The sequence below is a fragment of the Papaver somniferum genome, unplaced genomic scaffold (genome assembly GCF_003573695.1).
Source record: "Papaver somniferum cultivar HN1 unplaced genomic scaffold, ASM357369v1 unplaced-scaffold_15, whole genome shotgun sequence".
Classification (NCBI taxonomy): Eukaryota; Viridiplantae; Streptophyta; class Magnoliopsida; order Ranunculales; family Papaveraceae; genus Papaver; species Papaver somniferum.
In genome coordinates this window covers 5,324,741-5,342,865 of record NW_020624376.1, presented here as the reverse complement: position 1 = coordinate 5,342,865, position 18,125 = coordinate 5,324,741, and the positions used below count along the sequence as shown (strand labels likewise).

At 36.4% G+C, this 18,125-nt stretch overlaps 1 protein-coding gene across 1 annotated transcript; it reads right to left on the bottom strand.

Annotated features, from left to right (window-relative positions):
- Window positions 1–11,147: 11,147 nt before the first annotated feature.
- Window positions 11,148–12,821, bottom strand: LOC113335509 (LRR receptor-like serine/threonine-protein kinase ERL2). The gene is made up of 6 exons (XM_026581544.1): window positions 12,818–12,821; window positions 12,571–12,582; window positions 12,377–12,448; window positions 12,223–12,294; window positions 11,697–11,742; window positions 11,148–11,285 (listed from the first exon to the last, which is right to left on the bottom strand). Coding segments are annotated over exons 2-6 (228 nt in total). The 5' UTR covers window positions 12,573–12,582; window positions 12,818–12,821; the 3' UTR covers window positions 11,148–11,249.
- Window positions 12,822–18,125: the final 5,304 nt, after the last annotated feature.

Below are 18,125 nucleotides of genomic sequence, written 5' to 3'. Positions count from 1 at the left end.
GGAATGAACAACAGCCCTGAGCAGCAGAAAAGATTTGCTACAACTCTTGATTTCTCCATGTTCTTGACTCTAAACTCCGCCAAACTTCTTCTATAACTTTTGTAACCTTGTCCGAGACTCGACCACGCTTTTTATACCCCACAAAACTTAAAAATTCCGATTAAATTTTTTCTTTTCTTTCTGTCCAAGTCACGACAATAATCTCTCTGCCAATTTGATTCACGCGTTTTTGGATTGTCCAGCTCCTCCCGAACTATTTATTAGATACGTATCTTAAAAATCTTATGTTTCCTTAAACCTCTCGGAGTTTCCAACAAAATCAAACAGAAAAACCTGAGAAAGTTTATCTACCCTTTTCTGCTTCAACTCGATTATCTAGCCAAATCCAACCCAATCAAACACCCATGCATGCCAGCATTGTATATCCATAACAAGTCCAACCCATGAAAATCAGTGATTGAGTCTCTCAAAAACTCTTCCAAAACTCGAACCCTAAATCTACAACCTGGTTTCCCGCCAAAATCCGAATTCAAATTGGAAAAGAAGATGGTGTCCCCCTGTCCGCTACTAGAGTTCCTTTAGCACGTGTAATGTCGGTGCCCTTATCCAAAGTGAGTGTTCCTTTAACACTATTTGAGACATATTTAATTTCCAAAAATACACACACATAAAACACTGTAATAAGTAGAAAAAATTAGCACTATCTATATATAGAATTGAGACAAATCAGACACAAAAAATGTGTCTATCAGTAAGTCATGATGTTGCACAGATCTATGATTTGAATCGTCGAACTATAGAGACACGACAGAGTAATCGAATCTTGTCGGCCTAGTATAATTCTCTTCAAGCTCTATGGAAAGAACTTGATTTCCTCCATCGATGTGACATGGAGTGTGTAGCTGATACAACCAAGTTACAAAAGAGAATTCAAAATGTTCGAATCATTGAGTTCCTTGGTGGTCTAGACTATGATTTTTACCCCATTAGGATTCAAATATTGGGAAAGGATCTGAAAAAGCGGGGGTCTAACAACACCACCCAATATTTCGATTAGCAATCTTTATGGACTAACTCCGAAACATTTACTAGAGAATCAACTAGACAGTCAGACTCAATCTAGATAAAAGTATCTCAAGGAGTTAATATCTCTCTCTTGTTTTGATTCACTCAAGCTAATAGGAATCAGCGAGTCTATAATCAAACACAAGGAATAACTTGGACGGTACCAAAGACCAATATCCAAGGATCAATCAATATCAATCAACAACCAAAGGTCGGATTTCCAATTGATTGATTCATACGCACAACCTGTATTATTTCAATTATATAAACAAATATAATGCGGAAATAGAAATAACACAGACACCAGAATTTTGTTAACGAGGAAACCGCAAATGCAGAAAAACCCTGGGACTAGTCCAGATTGAATACACACTGTATTAAGCCGCTATAGACACTAGCCTACTCCAAGCTAACTTCGGACTGGACTATAGTTGAACCCCAATCAGTCTCCCACTGATCCAAGGTACAGTTGTACTCCCTACGCCTCTGATTCCACCAGGATACTGCGCACTTGATTCCCTTAGCTGATCTCACCCAAAACTAAGAGTTGCTACGACCCAAAATCGCAGGCTTTAACAATAAACAAATCTGTCTCACACAGCTTAGTCTATCAAAGGATCAATTTGTCTCCCACAGAAAAACCCTAAAAGTTTTTGTTCCGTCTTTTGATAATAATCAAGGTGAACAGGAACCAATTGATAATCCGGTCTTATATTCCCGAAGAACAGACTAGATTAATCAATCACCTCACAACAATATTAATCGTATGGTAGCGAAACAAGATATCGTGGAATCACAAACGATGAGACGAAGGTGTTTGTGATTACTTTTTATATCTTGCCTATCGGAGAACTCTCACGATCTCAAGCCAATCAATATGATTAAACTATTACGATAGAAGGTGCAAGATCAGATCACACAACTACGATAAAAGTAGTATCGGTATGGCTTCACAATCCCAATGAAGTCTTTAAGTCGTTAACCTGATTTTAGAAGAAGAAAACCAAAGGTTAAAGGAGAAACGACTCTAGCACGAAAACTAGTATCACATGTAAGGTGTGGGGATTAGTTTTGCACAATACTAGATGTCTCCTTTATATAGCCTTTCAAATCAGGGTTTTTCCTTAGTTACAAAGCAATCAATATTCACCGTTAGATGAAAACCTGATTTAGATTCAAGCTAATATTTCTCAACCGTTAGATAGAAAACTTAGCTTGTCATACACAAATGAGTATACGCTTCTAGGTTTGTTAACCGCACCCAAACGTGTACATTGTTGGTTCAACAATAGTCTACCCAAAGAGGTTAACCATATGAGCGTTTCATACCAACCATGTTCTTCTTCACCATAACTATTTCAATTGACTCAAATGAACTAGTTAAGAGAGTTGTTCAATTGCAAGGAAATATTATGTAACTACACAAGACACAATTGAAGCAAAGATGATTTGATTCACTCGAATCGGTTCATGAACTTTAATAGCCACGGTTTGCAAATGCATTCCTTAGTCTTTTAAGATTATGTTCAGAAATCATCTTTAGATTTATAACCTTCTCAAGTTCGCAAACTAGGTTCGCGGACTTAAGACACCGGATAGAGTTTACAAACTCCAGCAGAAATTCTCGGGTTCGAGAACTATGCCGGTTCGCGGACTGGGTTCGCGGACTTGGCTCACGCAAGTAGTTTGTTAACTCCAGCAGAAATTCTCGGGTTTGAGAACTTCGGCAGTTCGTGGAATGAGTTCGGATACTTGGCACTTGCCATACTTCCGGTTCTCTTGATCTACAAAGTTCGAAAATATCGGTTCAAGGAATCCATTGGTTATGTAATCTAAACTCTCATTCCAATCATTGAAACATTCTTAGAGGACGTTATATAGTTGTTACACTATTTCTCGTCAAAGCAATTTTCAAAGTGATTGAAACATTCATGACTTTCGTCACTAGGTAAAGATAAACTTGGTCGAAGCGAAAAGCTTACCAACACATATTTCGAGATATAGATAGGCGAGGATACTCGGCTCGAAATACCAAATGTGTATGATCTAGTCTATATATATAGCATACGACTTTTGTCTCAAAGAGTATAGGAGATAGAATAGATATACTTTTGAGTGACAGATAAGTTCAAGTCTCCACATACCTTTTTGTCGAGAAGTTCCACCGGTTCCTTGAGTAGACCTTCTACTTGCATGATGAATCTCCATGAAGTCCTTGATCTCAACTACACTTACTATCCTAGTCCGAGACTTAGCTATAAGAGACTAGAAATCAAGACTTATAGTTTTGATCACTAACATTGACAACACATGCTTGAGATAGCAACGCATGCGAGTTCGACCGAGCAATGCTCTAACAATCTCCCCCTTTGTCAATTTTAGTGACAAAACTATCAATACATATGGAATATAAAAAAGATAAAGAAACTTAAGTAGCTCCTATTCCACATGTCTAATCTTCAACATTCATCGAAATCTTCGTCACTTCCGAGTACTCCAATGATCCCAAAGGTTGTAAGTTTAGCATCACCGCTGTTGAAGATCCGTAGCTATAACAATGAGAAAGCATCGGTCTCGATCATTGTTATACAGTGTCATAGTATTATTACACAACGTCAAAGTTCAATTGTATCACAACTTCAACAATAATACTATGGTGATATGTATCAGTCCCCCTTAGTCAATACTCCATCTCACATGGAAACCACTCCCCCTTACATAATGACCCGAAGACCATATGTATTTGTAGTGTGAACTACATATTAATTCTCCCCCTTTTTGTCAATAAAATTGGCAAAGGTACAAGAACGGGATCATAATGAAATTTCCGTAAGAGACATTTCATGAGTGAGAGAAAGAAACACACATCATCTTATTTAGATGCAATCATATAGCCGAAGCTAACAACATTCATCAAGGAGTTTAAAGATACAAGATAACCCCTCTAAAACTCCACAGCTGCACACCCCTCAAGATATGACCATTAAGCACAAGTTCAAAAGAACTCTCCCCCATTAGATGTCATTCCCAAGGGAACAACAAGAGCGACCTTAAATTCCAAAGAAAATAAGGATTTTTATTGGACACCAAAACCATAAGAATGATTTTTATATCCAAAACTCAATCAAATTAATCACAAGTAAACCCATGATTAATTTAATCGGAATACATAATCAAATTAACCACAAAAGTGATCAATTTAATTCATTGTGCTCAACATAAGAAAACTTACGGAACATATGACTAACATAACCATTAGAAAATGATTAAGATAGCCGTTCATATACTCAACACAAGAAAAACTCATGGAATATATGAAAACTCAACTAGACTAATTACAAGAGATCCCATAATTAATCTAATTGGAATACACAATCAAACTAATCATAAATGTAATCAATTTAATTGTAATTTGTTTTGCTCGACATAATAGAACTTACGGAGCAATAACTAATAACCAAACAAGATGATTAATTTAGTTCACAAATGCTCAACATAAAGTATCTTACGGAACAACCAACCAAGCTAATCAAAAATTAATCAACTTAGTCGTATCGTGCTCAACATAAGACACATTATGGAGACTCACAGTATTACATAAAATATAGATCAGTGAAGATCAATACCGTGGAATACACAAGGATTCATTATATCTTCCATCACTATTTGCATAACGATATTTAATAGACATAATCCTTAGATACAAAATATTTTAACCTATCTTCCGTCAAGGGTTGACAATATAGGCTTAACTTTTGAATATGTCAAAAGTCTATTCATTCTTAAACCAATACATGAATACCGATCGTGAACGACTTTACTTTTGACAAAATATGGGACAATATAGTTCACAGACGTAAACACCGAAATCCTATAACAAGTTCCAATATAACAAAATCAAAAACATTGCAAAAAATCATCCTCCAAATAGTTTTAGAATTTTAAACCAAAAAACCTAAAAACAAAAAGATGAAAATAATAGCTATGTGTAGTCACAATCATCGCTATTCAAAGCATTAGTTATTCTTCAAACTAAGCCAAAAAGAAGACATACTAGGCAACAATGTCTTTGAGAAATTCTTTATCATTCCCGAACTCCTTGTCGTCAACAACCATTGGTACATAAGGTTCGTGAAGATAGGAGTTAATATCAACAAACCGTCTTGGCTGATGATGTCGAACCAGGGCTTTCTGAATTTCCAAAGATCTTAAAATGCAAGCTTTTATATCACGAATCTCCTTTCTTACCTCCTTCAACTCATCAAGAACATCGGAAAATTTCTGAGAGTTAGAAGGGACAGCCCTTGGCTTTCTTGTATTCCTCCCTTTTCTTTTCAAGGATGGAATTACTGGAGATTTTTATTTTTCCTTGATTGATGGCTTAACAATCATGTTGACATCCTTTCCGTCCAAAGACATGATGCTTATGAGAACAACTATAACGAACTGATTTTTGTGATTGGAATTCACAATCTCTACAAGCAGTCTTGGAATATAAAGAATATCAAAGAGGAAAAAGGAATGTAGGGTTCGAAACCTTTAAACAGGTTCGTGGACGTCCAACTCTAAACCCTATAAAGAGTAGAATTGTCGAAAGTAACTCTTCCTTTTATTTGATAAACAAAAAAGAATAAACCTAAGAAAACTTTTCCTAAAGCCTGTACATTCACAACCTTGTCTCTTTTGAACATGCACATGAGACAAGATTTACCAAACAACACAATTAATTTGTGCGGTGGTGAACAATGATTTTTACACCATTTTCCTCATGAGAGGAATCCTCTGACTTCTGTCTATCAAAGCGATTTGAACATACTTTCTTCTCAAATGGTTTTTTTTTTTTGTCTTTGGAAACTAACTTCTTAGTCGAAGATAAAATCCTACATACCTCAGCGGTCTTCTGAGCAAGTTTAAGCTTCCTTGCTAACTGATTTGCTATTCGTTGAAGTCTGTTGGCGTGCTTCAATTGATGTTTGTACTTGTAACATCTTGATAATTCATGACCCTTCTGAGAACAAAACGAGCACGTCAATCTTGGATAATAATCAGGCATCTGTGGTGCAACAGCAGCTAAACACACGGTAGATCCGGAAACATTACAGACAGGGTTTCCAAAGGTTGGGTCAATTGATTCTTCCAGCATGATTGGCTTCTTATCTTCACCGAAACCATCAAGATTGATATATGTATTGCTACCGTTATCAAAATCAATGTTTTCACATAGAAGACCGACACTTGATTTCCTATCTTCATCAGAATCATAGATCTCAGACATCTCATCAAGTGTTACAACAAGACCTTTGTTCCCAGTATATTTTCTACGATTTAGGCACTCGTTTGCAAAATGACCAAAACCTTTACACTTAAAGCACTGTGGCATATCCTCGTCATCAGCCTCGTCAGCATCCCTGTTTTAGGAGGGACGCGATTGTGAGGTTTATCTGACGACCTAGGTTTGTCTCTTGAAAATCATTTACTTCTCTTCAATAGAAGATCTCTAAACTGTCTTGTGATCAAGGAGACTGATTTGTCAAGATTTTCATCCGAAAAATCATCCTCAGACTGATCATCCTCAGAGACATACACTTTTACTTTTATCAAGTAATTTAGTGTTCCTTTGTGCTTTAAGGGCAACATCCTTTCCGATTTAGGATGTATGCTCATGATCAAAGATCTTTAGCTTTCCAACCAATGTATTTCTGGAAAGATTATCAAGGTTATTTCCCTCAATGATGGACTAACTCCGAAACATTCACTAGAGAATCAACTAGATAGTCAGACTCAATATCTCAAGGAGTTAATATCTCTCTCTTGTTTTGATTCACTCAAGCTAATATAAATCAGCGAGTCTATAATCAAACACAAGGAATAACTTGGACGGTACCAAAGACCAATGTCCAAGGATCAATCAATATCAATCAACCACCAAAGGTCGGATTTCCAATTGATTGATTCAAACACACAACCTGTATTATTTCAATTATATAAACAAATATAATGCGGAAATATAAATAACACAAACACCAGAATGTTGTTAACGAGGAAACCGCAAATACAGAAAAACCCCGGGACCTAGTCCAGATTGAATACACACTGTATTAAGCCGCTATAGACACTAGCCTACTCCAAGCTAACTTCGGACTGGACTATAGTTGAACCCCAATCAGTCTCCCACTGATCCAAGGTACAGTTGTACTCCCTACGCCTCTGATTCCACCAGGATACTGCGCACTTGATTCCCTTAGCTGATCTCACCCAAAACTAAGAGTTGCTACGACCCAAAATCGCAGGCTTTAACAATAAACAAATCTGTCTCACACAGCTTAGTCTATCAAAGGATCAATTTGTCTCCCACAGAAAAACCCTAAAAGTTTTTGTTCCGTCTTTTGATAATAATCAAGGTGAACATGAACCAATTGATAATCCGGTCTTATATTCCCGAAGAACAGACTAGATTAATCAATCACCTCACAACAATATTAATCGTATGGTAGCGAAACAAGATGTCGTGGAATCACAAACGATGAGACGAAGGTGTTTGTGATTACTTTTTATATCTTGCCTATCGGAGAACTCTCACGATCTCAAGCCAATCAATATGATTAAACTATTACGATAGAAGGTGCAAGATCAGATCACACAACTACGATAAAAGTAGTATCGGTATGGCTTCACAATCCCAATGAAGTCTTTAAGTCGTTAACCTGGTTTTAGAAGAAGAAAACCAAAGATTAAAGGAGAAACGACTCTAGCACGCAAACTAGTATCACACGTAAGGTGTGGGGATTAGTTTTGCACAATACTAGATGTCTCCTTTGTATAGCCTTTCAAATCAGGGTTTTTCCTTAGTTACAAAGCAATCAATATTCACCGTTAGATGAAAAACTAATTTAAATTCAAACGAATATTTCTCAACCGTTAGATCGAAAACTTAGCTTGTCATACACAAATGAATGTACTCTTCTAGGTTTGTTAACCGCACCCAAACATGTACATTGTTGGTTCCGCAATAGTCTACCCAAAGAGGTTAACCATATGAGCGTTTCATACCAACCATGTTCTTCTTCACCATAACTAGTTCAATTGACTCAAATGAACTAGTTAAGAGAGTTGTTAAATTGCAAGTAAATCTTATGTAACTACACAAGACACAATTGAAGCAAAGATGATTTGATTCACTCGAATCGGTTCATGAACTTTAATAGCCACGGTTTGCAAATGCATTCCTTAGTCTTTTAAGATTAAGTTCAGAAATCATCTTTAGATTTATAACCTTCTCAAGTTCGCAGAATGGGTTTGCGGAATTAAGACACCGGATAGAGTTTACAAACTCCAGCAGAAAATCTCGGGTTCGAGAACTACGCTGGTTCGTGGACTGGGTTCGCGGACTTGGCGCACGCAAGTAGTTTGTTAACTCCAGCGGAAATTCTCGGGTTTGAGAACTTCGGCAGTTCGCGGACTTGGCACTTGCCATACTTCCGGTTCTCTTGATCAACAAAGTTTGAAAACTTCGGTTCAAGGAATCCATTGGTTATGTAATCTAAACTTTTATTCCAATAATTGAAACATTCTTATAGGACGTTATATAGTTGTTACACTATTTCTCGTCAAAGCAATTTTCAAAGTGATTGAAACATTCATGACTTTCTTCACTAGGTAAAGATAAACTTGGTCGAAGCGAAAAGCTTACCAACACATATTTCGAGATATAGATAGGCGAGGTATACTCGGCTTGAAATACGAAATGTGTATGATCTAGTCTATATATATAGCATACGACTTTTGTCTCAAAGAGTAGGAGATAGAATAGATAGACTTTTGAGTGACAGATAAGTTCAAGTCTCCACATACCTTTTTGTCGATAAGTTCCACCGGTTCCTTGAGTAGATCTTCTACTTGTATGATGAATCGCCATGAAGTCCTTGAGATCAACTACATTTACTATCCTAGTCCGAGACTTAGCTATAAGAGACTAGAAATCAAGACTTATAGTTTTGATCACTAACACTGACAAACATGCTTGAGATAAAAACGCATGCGAGTTTGACCGAGCAGTGCTCTAACAGGATCTATTGTGGACACTTCAGGGAGTTCATGGAATTGTGGGTTATGAAGAACTTCGCAAAGATGCTATGACATCTCCAATATCTCAAGAAAGTTCAACCTTGAAGGCTGTTACGACCTTTACATATGTCCCAACATTCACACAATAAAACAATTGAAATCCTGACGAAAAAACTTTTTATATTGTGATTGTTGTCAAAAGCGTATGTATTCCATGGAGATATGTTTCAAACTCAGTAGTCGTCCACAATGGAAGAATGATCATATGAGAAAGGGCTATTCTAGTGGCAGTGTTAGAGGAGTACAAGGAGGTCGCAATGGTGTCACAAAAGCATACTACACAACTAATAAGGAGGAATTTCAACCTACATAACCAATGCTTCTCCTTAGCCATCTCAAGCCCATATAGAGCCAATGATAAAAGAGGATATTGTCATCCAAGGAGAATTCTGTTGGATCTACTTTTATGTCTCAATCAGGTAACAAAGGAACTTTTGATAATGCATATAGATCCATTTGTAATAAATCTATGGATTTTCGATAGTGGAGCAACTGATCACATGTCTACCAAGTTTAACATGTTTTCCACTTATAATCCCAATCCCAATTAACCGTGTATCTTGACAACTGTTGGATCTCCAAACATTGTTTCCGGTGAAGGGAATATCCCAATAACTAGCTCTATGTCCCTTTCTACGATGTTATATGTCCCAGATCTCTCTTGCAATTTTCTTTCCATCAGACAGATAACCAAAACGGTGAAGTGTAGTGTTCCTTTCTTTGATACACATTGTGTTTTTCAAGTTCGCACAAGGAAGAAAATTGGTATGGTTAAGGAGGGAGGGGAACTTTACAACCTGAATTGCAAAAGAGCAACAAGAGAGCATCACAAGAGTTTATAAATCAACAAGTGAATCTAGTTCGAAGAACAAGTATGGTTGTGGGATAAACGATTATGACATTCTTCTTTTCGGTATTTGCAAAGGTTATTCCATATGCTGTTTTCAGAACTTGATATATCTAAATTTCATTGTGAAGCATGTGAACTAGCTAAACATCACCGTGTCCCATATCATTTAATCATGAATATAAGTGTGTCTCCTTTTGCTGGCCTACATAGTGATGTTTGGGGTCATTCATGTGTCGTTACTTCTTGTTGTTTTCGTTGGTTTGTTACTTTAATTGATGATTATTGATGAGTGTGTCGGGTTTTTTATTGAAAGATAAGAGCGATGTCCATGTTGTCTTCAAGATCTTTCATAATTTCTTTCTTACCCAGTTTAACAACAAAAAATCAAGTGTTAAGATCTGATAGGAGCGGTTAGTATCTAAAGCAACATCTTTCTTCTTAATTGATTTTTTGGAACATGACACTGTCAACCCAACCTCTTGCACTGATACCCATGAGCAAAATGGAGTTGTTATGCGAAAAAATCGCTACTTATTAGAAGTCACTAGTTGCTTGTTACTCCAAAATGAGGGTGCATAATATGTATTGACGTGATGCTATCTTTACTACAACACAACTGATTAACAATATGCCTTCTCGAGTTTTGAGTTTTCAAACACCCGCTGTGCTCCTTTCTCTTGGACTTTCCTCTCAACCTCATGCTCCTCTCAAGTGTGTTTTCACTATACCGTTTTATGGCATTAGCAACCTACCATAGCTGTTGCTGAAGGAGTTTGCAATAGGCATTTGCCGTCGCTAAACGTCTCAAACTTTAGTAACGGCCTAACTCTGTTGCGAATCTCACAACAGATGAAAGCCGTTGCTAAAGATTTTAGCAACATGAAAAAGGCTCAGAATGAAGCCACGGCTTTGATTCTAAGCCACAGCTCAGAAAATTATGTTTCTCAATGTATCTATCTGTTAACTCAACATGTCTATCAACTCAGCACAAAAATCAATATAAAAGAAATTATCATCATTCAGTAGTCCTAAAATTACAAGGATAAGTGACAAAATTAGAGCACGTTTACTTCAGATTTCAAAACCAACATTGATATAAAGTCCGCATATCTGTTCCCTACATGGAATCAAGTTCCCATATTCTAGTACATAATACAAAGTCTTTAACAACAGTAAGAGTACAAACCATTAGGCTCTCTTGAAGTGCTAATTATTTTGCTGATTCAATAGATTCATCACTAGATACCTGTTGCATAAAGTGATGTTTAAATCTCACAAAAGAAGAAAAAATGGTTTTATACAAGTAGAAAGGAATTAGTAAAGATGAGGTATATGATTGCACTAAACATGAATCGGTAAGCTATCATTTGTCGAACGACGACAATGAACACACTTAAATTTTGGTAATGAATAAGCAAATGATTTTAGTCCCTCATGAGATGACTACTATATAAGTAATGTAGATACCAAACCTAAGAAATGAAGTAGAGATTTCAATCTCCAGTTCATAAATTATTGAGACAAAACCGCCACTCACAGATTACCATTAACATGATAAAAACGATTCAGATACAGTTCTGTTTGAACCAGACAATATGTCCAACTTATAAGTACAAAACCACAACGGGGAAATTAAAAATAAGGCGGCGTAATGCACCTGGCTGGCCCTAATGATCATCAACGTCAACAAGTTGAGTCGACACCTGCAAATGATCACCTCGTCAAAACTCAGGGACAATCAATCTTATCCTTGCCATAGAATGGAAATATTAAAATACTCCACCAAGGTTTTCAGAATAACGTTAATTTCACAAGTAAATGATCTCAAACAATGGGGATAAAACTGATACGGCCATGTAGTTCCTAACAACCCAGCAAAAATGGCCTATCTAAAAACTTGCAGCCCTATGACAAGTTTATAAGATCATGAACACACATAAAGTACCATCTCTACAAAATTTTTGAAGGCATTCTAGATAAATGTTATAATCCATAATATTGAAAATGAAAAGACAGGTTATTTCATGAATGCATCAGAAATAGTAAAGTAAATTGAGATGGAATTTCCTCTTGAAAACTGTTATTATTAGAATCCTGCAGAAACCATGCAATACTGAGAACTGATATAGAACACTGCAGTCTAGAACTCTTAGGTATGCAACATTTGTTTGAATGGAACTTACAGAATTTGGATACTTCTGATATTCCCGAATTCGGCCGGCATAGGACCATTGAGATGGTTCTTACTCAAATTCCTAAATGTGATAAACGCACAAGTCAAAGTATTTCCCTTGAAAAATGCACAAGTTAACTAAAGAGCAGGGCAGTTTTACTTACAAGGTAAGGAGATGCTGTAGATCACCAACAGAAGATGGCACCCGTCCTGAAAAATTATTGCTCGAAAGATCCCTGCAATCAAAACATAAATAAGTTAGCTTAGAGAAACTCTCCCATATCTAGGATCTTTAGACTTGCAATGTGTCAAGATTTATAATTATCCCAAGCTCAAATGTTTGCATCCACATCCATACATGGTAAAAGTACTGCCAAATAAACAAGTAAACAGATTAGTACAGAAAGTCATTTTTGTGCTAGTCAATCAAGTAGACCACGTTCAAATTAAAGCAATTGCGGAGTTTGATTTAAAATTGCCAGTTTTAGCAAAGGGCACAACACGCAACTGGGTTAGACCAGTAGTCTTGCTAAACTAATTTAGGTAACACTCAGGAGTAAAAGACAAATAAATGAACTTTCATGTGAGTAGATGATTGCACATACCATGGGAGGCATAAAATTTTCTCTAGAGCACCCTCTTCGCACCATAGAAAAATAAGGGGCTTGCACTCCAGATCCCTCGAAAGATTCCTGCTGAGTCACGACAACTGCCTTGTCCAAACCAACACTTTGCACAGGCCTGATCTATGGCTTTGGATCAGGGTAATAGAATTTCTATTCAAAAAGGTTCAGCACGTTACGCATAGTGCATTGGTAATACCTGGCTTAATATCAGTTGGTTTAGCATAAAGCCATTGAGGAGACAACATTATGATGTTGTCTGAAGCTTGATCTGTAACATACACAACAAAATAGTCCAAGTAAAACATCTTTCAAAACCATACACACAGACAAGAAAGTAGAAAGAAATGACCAATGACCCTATGCAGGATTATCTCTTTTTCGTCAAAAATACTCATAAGTTTCTAAAACATCACTTCGTAAAAATACTCATGAACATATAATAGGCAAGGGAACATATGGAAATAACCTTTTGAATCATCAAGAAAGCCGATAAAGATTTTCCAAAACTTATTACCATCAAAATTTTCTATTGCATCATCATTCTCCTCGTTCAGAAATTCTGACTCAACCTGTATTAACAAAAGAAACAGTGTAAAGCATGGAACTAGCAACCAAGAGAGATAAAATAAAGGATCGCCTAACAAAGTTAGCCAGGGAGAATCCCTGATTTTAGGATAATGAATTTGCGATAATGAATATGAGGGTGGAAGCATCTATCTTCATGTAGACAAATCTACACTATCCCCAGTAGCCAACATGAAAAAGGAGACATTATCTGTGTGACATAATGATCCCGAAAGTATTCATACACAGCCAACCGAAACAGTAGCACCAACATTCCACCAGAAACTGCAAACTCGCAAGCTTATGCAAAATTTGGAACAACATTACGATGAGACCATTAATGATAAAGAATCATATCTTGGAAATTCAAATCCGCATATTATCTTACTCTGAGCACAGCAAGTAGGCAAGTTGAATCAAGTCAGGCAAACAGTCAAGGTGAATCCAATTGATAAGATTAACAGAATTAATTAAGAGATCAAAGATAGGATTCATACCCTTTTCTCTACACCCTTTTCAGCATCCACTTCATCACCTTCCTACAAATATCACAATTACAATTGCAATCACAATCAATAAAATCAAAAAAAAAAAAAAAAAAAAATTAGACCAAAAGAAAGAAAAAAAATTGATTGACCCACTTACCGTAACATCCTCAGCTGGTTCTTCCTTCTATTTGTGAGTTCATGAAATCAATTCAAAAAGCTCAAAATCACAGAAAATTGGAAACCCTAATTGAAAACTTTGGTGAAAATAAGAAAGAATAGAGAGTTGCCCATATCACCAAAATTTCTCCAGAGCAGATCCAGGTTTAAAGAAAGAGTTCTCCAGAGCAGATCCAGATTTAAAGAAAGAGAGAAGAAATTTTTTGTGTCTGGGAAATGAGATAAAGAGTAATAGAGAGGGAAAGATAAACCCGCTGCTCTGAAGTTGAAAAAGAAATTTTATTCATAGTGTTACCGACCACACGAGCATACGGCATGTGTGAAATGCCCTCCGTTTTCACAAGGGAAAACGAAGTTGCTACAGATTAGCAACAGAACTAATTAGCAACGGAGCTAATAATGTTGATAATCTGGATTGCTAATACGCAAAAATGGTGTAGTGTTTATTAGGATGCTCAGTTACTCAGAAAGGATACAGGTGTTATCATTGGTGTGTCGGATGTGACCACCTGGGCTAATCTTTTTTTGGTCTATTGTCTATATGGATGACATTTTAATGACAGGGGATGATGTAGAAGAAATGTGGAAGGTAAAATCTTATTTGGCCAAAGAATTTGAGATAAAGGGCCTAGGAGACTTGTGCTACTTCGTATGAATCGAAGTGCATATCAAAAAGGGGAATTTATGTCTCCAAAAGGTAGTATCTTCTGGATATTCTAGACGAGACAGGGACGTTTGCGGCAGGCCTATTAACACACTAGTAAAACCAAATCAGAAGTTGGGAGAATACACTAACGACATTCCAGTGGATAAAGAGAGTTAACAAAGATTAGTGGGAAAAATTAATTTAATTGTCTCACACTCGTCCTGATATCGCATACCGCATGACTGTTGTAAGTCAGTTTATGCATGCTCCACGACAGACACGTATAGATACATTGTATCAAATACTTCACTACAAAAGTCTGCACCAACAAAAGGGTTGTTATTTTCGCATAATAACCACATAGAGGTTGAGGCATACACTGATGTGGATTGGGCAGGCTTCGTGATTGATCGTATGTCTACCTCTGGATATTGTTCATTTGTCGAAGGAACCCTTGTAACCTGACGTAGTAAGAAGCAATCAGTTGTATTTAGGTCTAGTGAATAAGAATATCTTAGAGTTATGCCTCAAGGAGTTTATGAGTTCTTATGGTGAAAAATACTGTTGGAAGAGATGGATGGAACCTTACAGGTCTTATGAAGTTATACTGCGACAAAAAGAGCTAGCTGCCATCAGTATTGCTCATAATCCAGTCCACCACGACAGAACCAAACATGTGGAAGTGGATATACATTTCATCAAAGAGAAATCAAATGAAGGAGTCATTAGCACTCCCTTTGTCAGAACTGAAAAATCAGATTGCAGACATTCTGACAAAAGGAGTTCCAATTCGACCATTCAACTATTTCCTTGACAATCTAGGTATGCTGGATATCTAGCGCACCCATTTTAGGGGGAGTGTTGATATATGAGTTTCATGGTTAAGTTACATTATATAGTGCAGTCTAATATGTGCTCACAAGATAATGTTGAATCTAGTCTGTGCACATATGTTTGTGTAGTGTAGAAATAGTGTACAACAATTCATGAGCAATGTAATCTAGATATAATGGCCAATAAGGATATACTTGTAATTGCACATATTCAATGTATAAAAGAGAGGTTTCCTGTCTGAATGGTTCAAACTTCCATCTATTCTCTCTTTTCACGTATACTACAGTGACATCAGGCAGAGTGAAGATTTCACTTGTGGTTTTTTCTTTCAACTTATACTAGTACTAAATAAGGATGCATGGACCTGTCGAGAACTATGAGGCCAAAATGGTTTCCTGCAAACTTTTTTCAGGCTAACTGGGATGTGGTGGGGAAGGACATTACCATTATGGTCCAAAATTTCTCCACCTATGGTTTCATCCTGAAGGAAATGAACTCCACTTTCATATCTATCATACCAAAAATAGATAACCCCACAACTCCTTCTCACCTCAGACCCATATCCTTATGTAATACTACATACAAAATCATTTCAAAACTTCTTGCCCAAAGACTTAAACCTCTCCTTCCTAAGCTCATTTCCCCTTTTCAGTCTGCTTTCATTCATGGCAGACAAATATTAGATAACATAGATATTGTTCATGAGCTCATCCACCATATGAAAACCAGAAATGGAAAGAAAGGCTCCAATGGTATTATGGGTATAAAAATTGACATGGATAAATCTTTTGATAGAGTCAGTTGGGATTTCCTCATGCACATTTTGACTCAAATCGGGTTCTGTTCCAAGTGGCGCAATCTCATACACCAATGCATATCCACCACCAATCTTGTTGTCTTAGTCAATGGCTCACTGGAAAATTCTTCAAACCCTCCAGGGATCTCAGACATGGTGATCATCTCCCTCCCTATTTGTTTCTCTTCTTCATGGAAGCACTTTCTTTAAGCCATATTAATGATGATGCTCAAAACCTTATACAGTAGAACCTTTTTACAAGAATATCTTAGAGACTATAGAAAAATATTCTCTTATATGGAGGTTATTCTTATATGGCGGTCTTCCTTGAATACATCATTCTTTTTGTTATATCCCTATTTGTAAAATTAAACAAAATTGTAAGTCATGTATTACTTTTACTGGTATTAATTTTACAAATTCTACCTAGGAAATTTTAATACATACGCATAGAAAACATCATAGTTTACCCCGGTAATAAAAGTACTGATTAATTTTTGTTTAATTTTACAAATAGGGATATATGAAGCTTGTTATATAACATAATCTGCAAAAAACTCAACCACGACACATAAAAATTTATTGAGTTGAGCAAAACAAAGCATTAAACCTATGTAGAAGTAAAAGGTTCTTGCAAAATTGTTATAAGAATTTGTTCATCTTAAACTGTGATGTATTACAAGACATGTATTATTTATATCACAAAGTCACTTATTCTTATATGGAGGTATGTTCATTAAGACGGGATCGGAAAAAAATATGACTTATTCCAATATGGAGTTTATTCTTAAATACAGCTGGCCCAATTGGGGACCAGAAATTTTTATTCTTATATGGATGTTATTTCTATATGGAGTATTCTTATATAGAGGTTCTACTGTACATGGTACCAAGCTCAGTGAAACTTCTCCTTCCATTAGCCACCTCCTATTTGCTGATGATTGCATGATCTTCTGTAAATCTAATCTAGAGGAATGCACTAACTTAATCAAGATGTTTCATGACTTCAGTCAAACCTCTGGGCAAATGATCAACTTCTCCAAATCTGACATTTTCTTTAGAGAGAATACATTAGCAATTTTATGAATGTCCAAAGGATTGACATAAAGGATAAATACTTGGTTCCCCTCTATTTACAAATAAGAGTAAATTCAAGCATTCTTGTATTGATAAATTTAAATTTAGATTAGCTGGATGGAAGTCCGATCTGTCAGTTGCTGGGAAAGTCACCATGATTCAGTCAGTTACTTCCACCTCAAGTATCTACCAAATAAACTGCTTCTAGCTTCCAAAAACCACTTGCAAAGAGATAAATGTTATTCAAAGATATTTCTTATGGAACAAAGAACAAGATAAGCCAAAAGGCTTGTACTACATTTCCTGGGATGCTGTTAATAAACCAAAAGAGCTAGGAGGTCTGGGATTCAAAAATATGGAGTATTTTAACAATGCTATGATTATAAAAATTACCTGAAGATTGATCTCTGAACCTTCTTCTCTGTGGTCTTGCTTTATGAAGGCTTCTCACTTTCCTAACCAAGATGCTATCATAATGGATACTAAACCTAACCTTCTGACTCTTGGATATGGAAGGGAATTCTTGAAGGCATTGTTAATATTCAAAAGTACTACATCTGGAAAGTTGGAAATGGAACCAAAATTCATATCTGGAAAGATAGATGGATAGAAGGTCATAAAGATATCTTAACCAAACTTACTGATTTCCATTGTACTCTAAGTACATTTAATCAACTTCTCAACTCCTCTGGTCATTGTAACACT

Bases quoted from the DNA above. Each gene is read 5' to 3' on its own strand.
- LOC113335509 (XM_026581544.1), bottom strand. The intron at 12,295-12,376 runs GTAAGTAAAACT...TATCACATTTAG, and splicing joins CTACAGCATCTCCTTACCTT to GAATTTGAGTAAGAACCATC. The intron at 11,743-12,222 runs GTAAGTTCCATT...GATCATTTGCAG, and splicing joins ATCAGAAGTATCCAAATTCT to GTGTCGACTCAACTTGTTGA.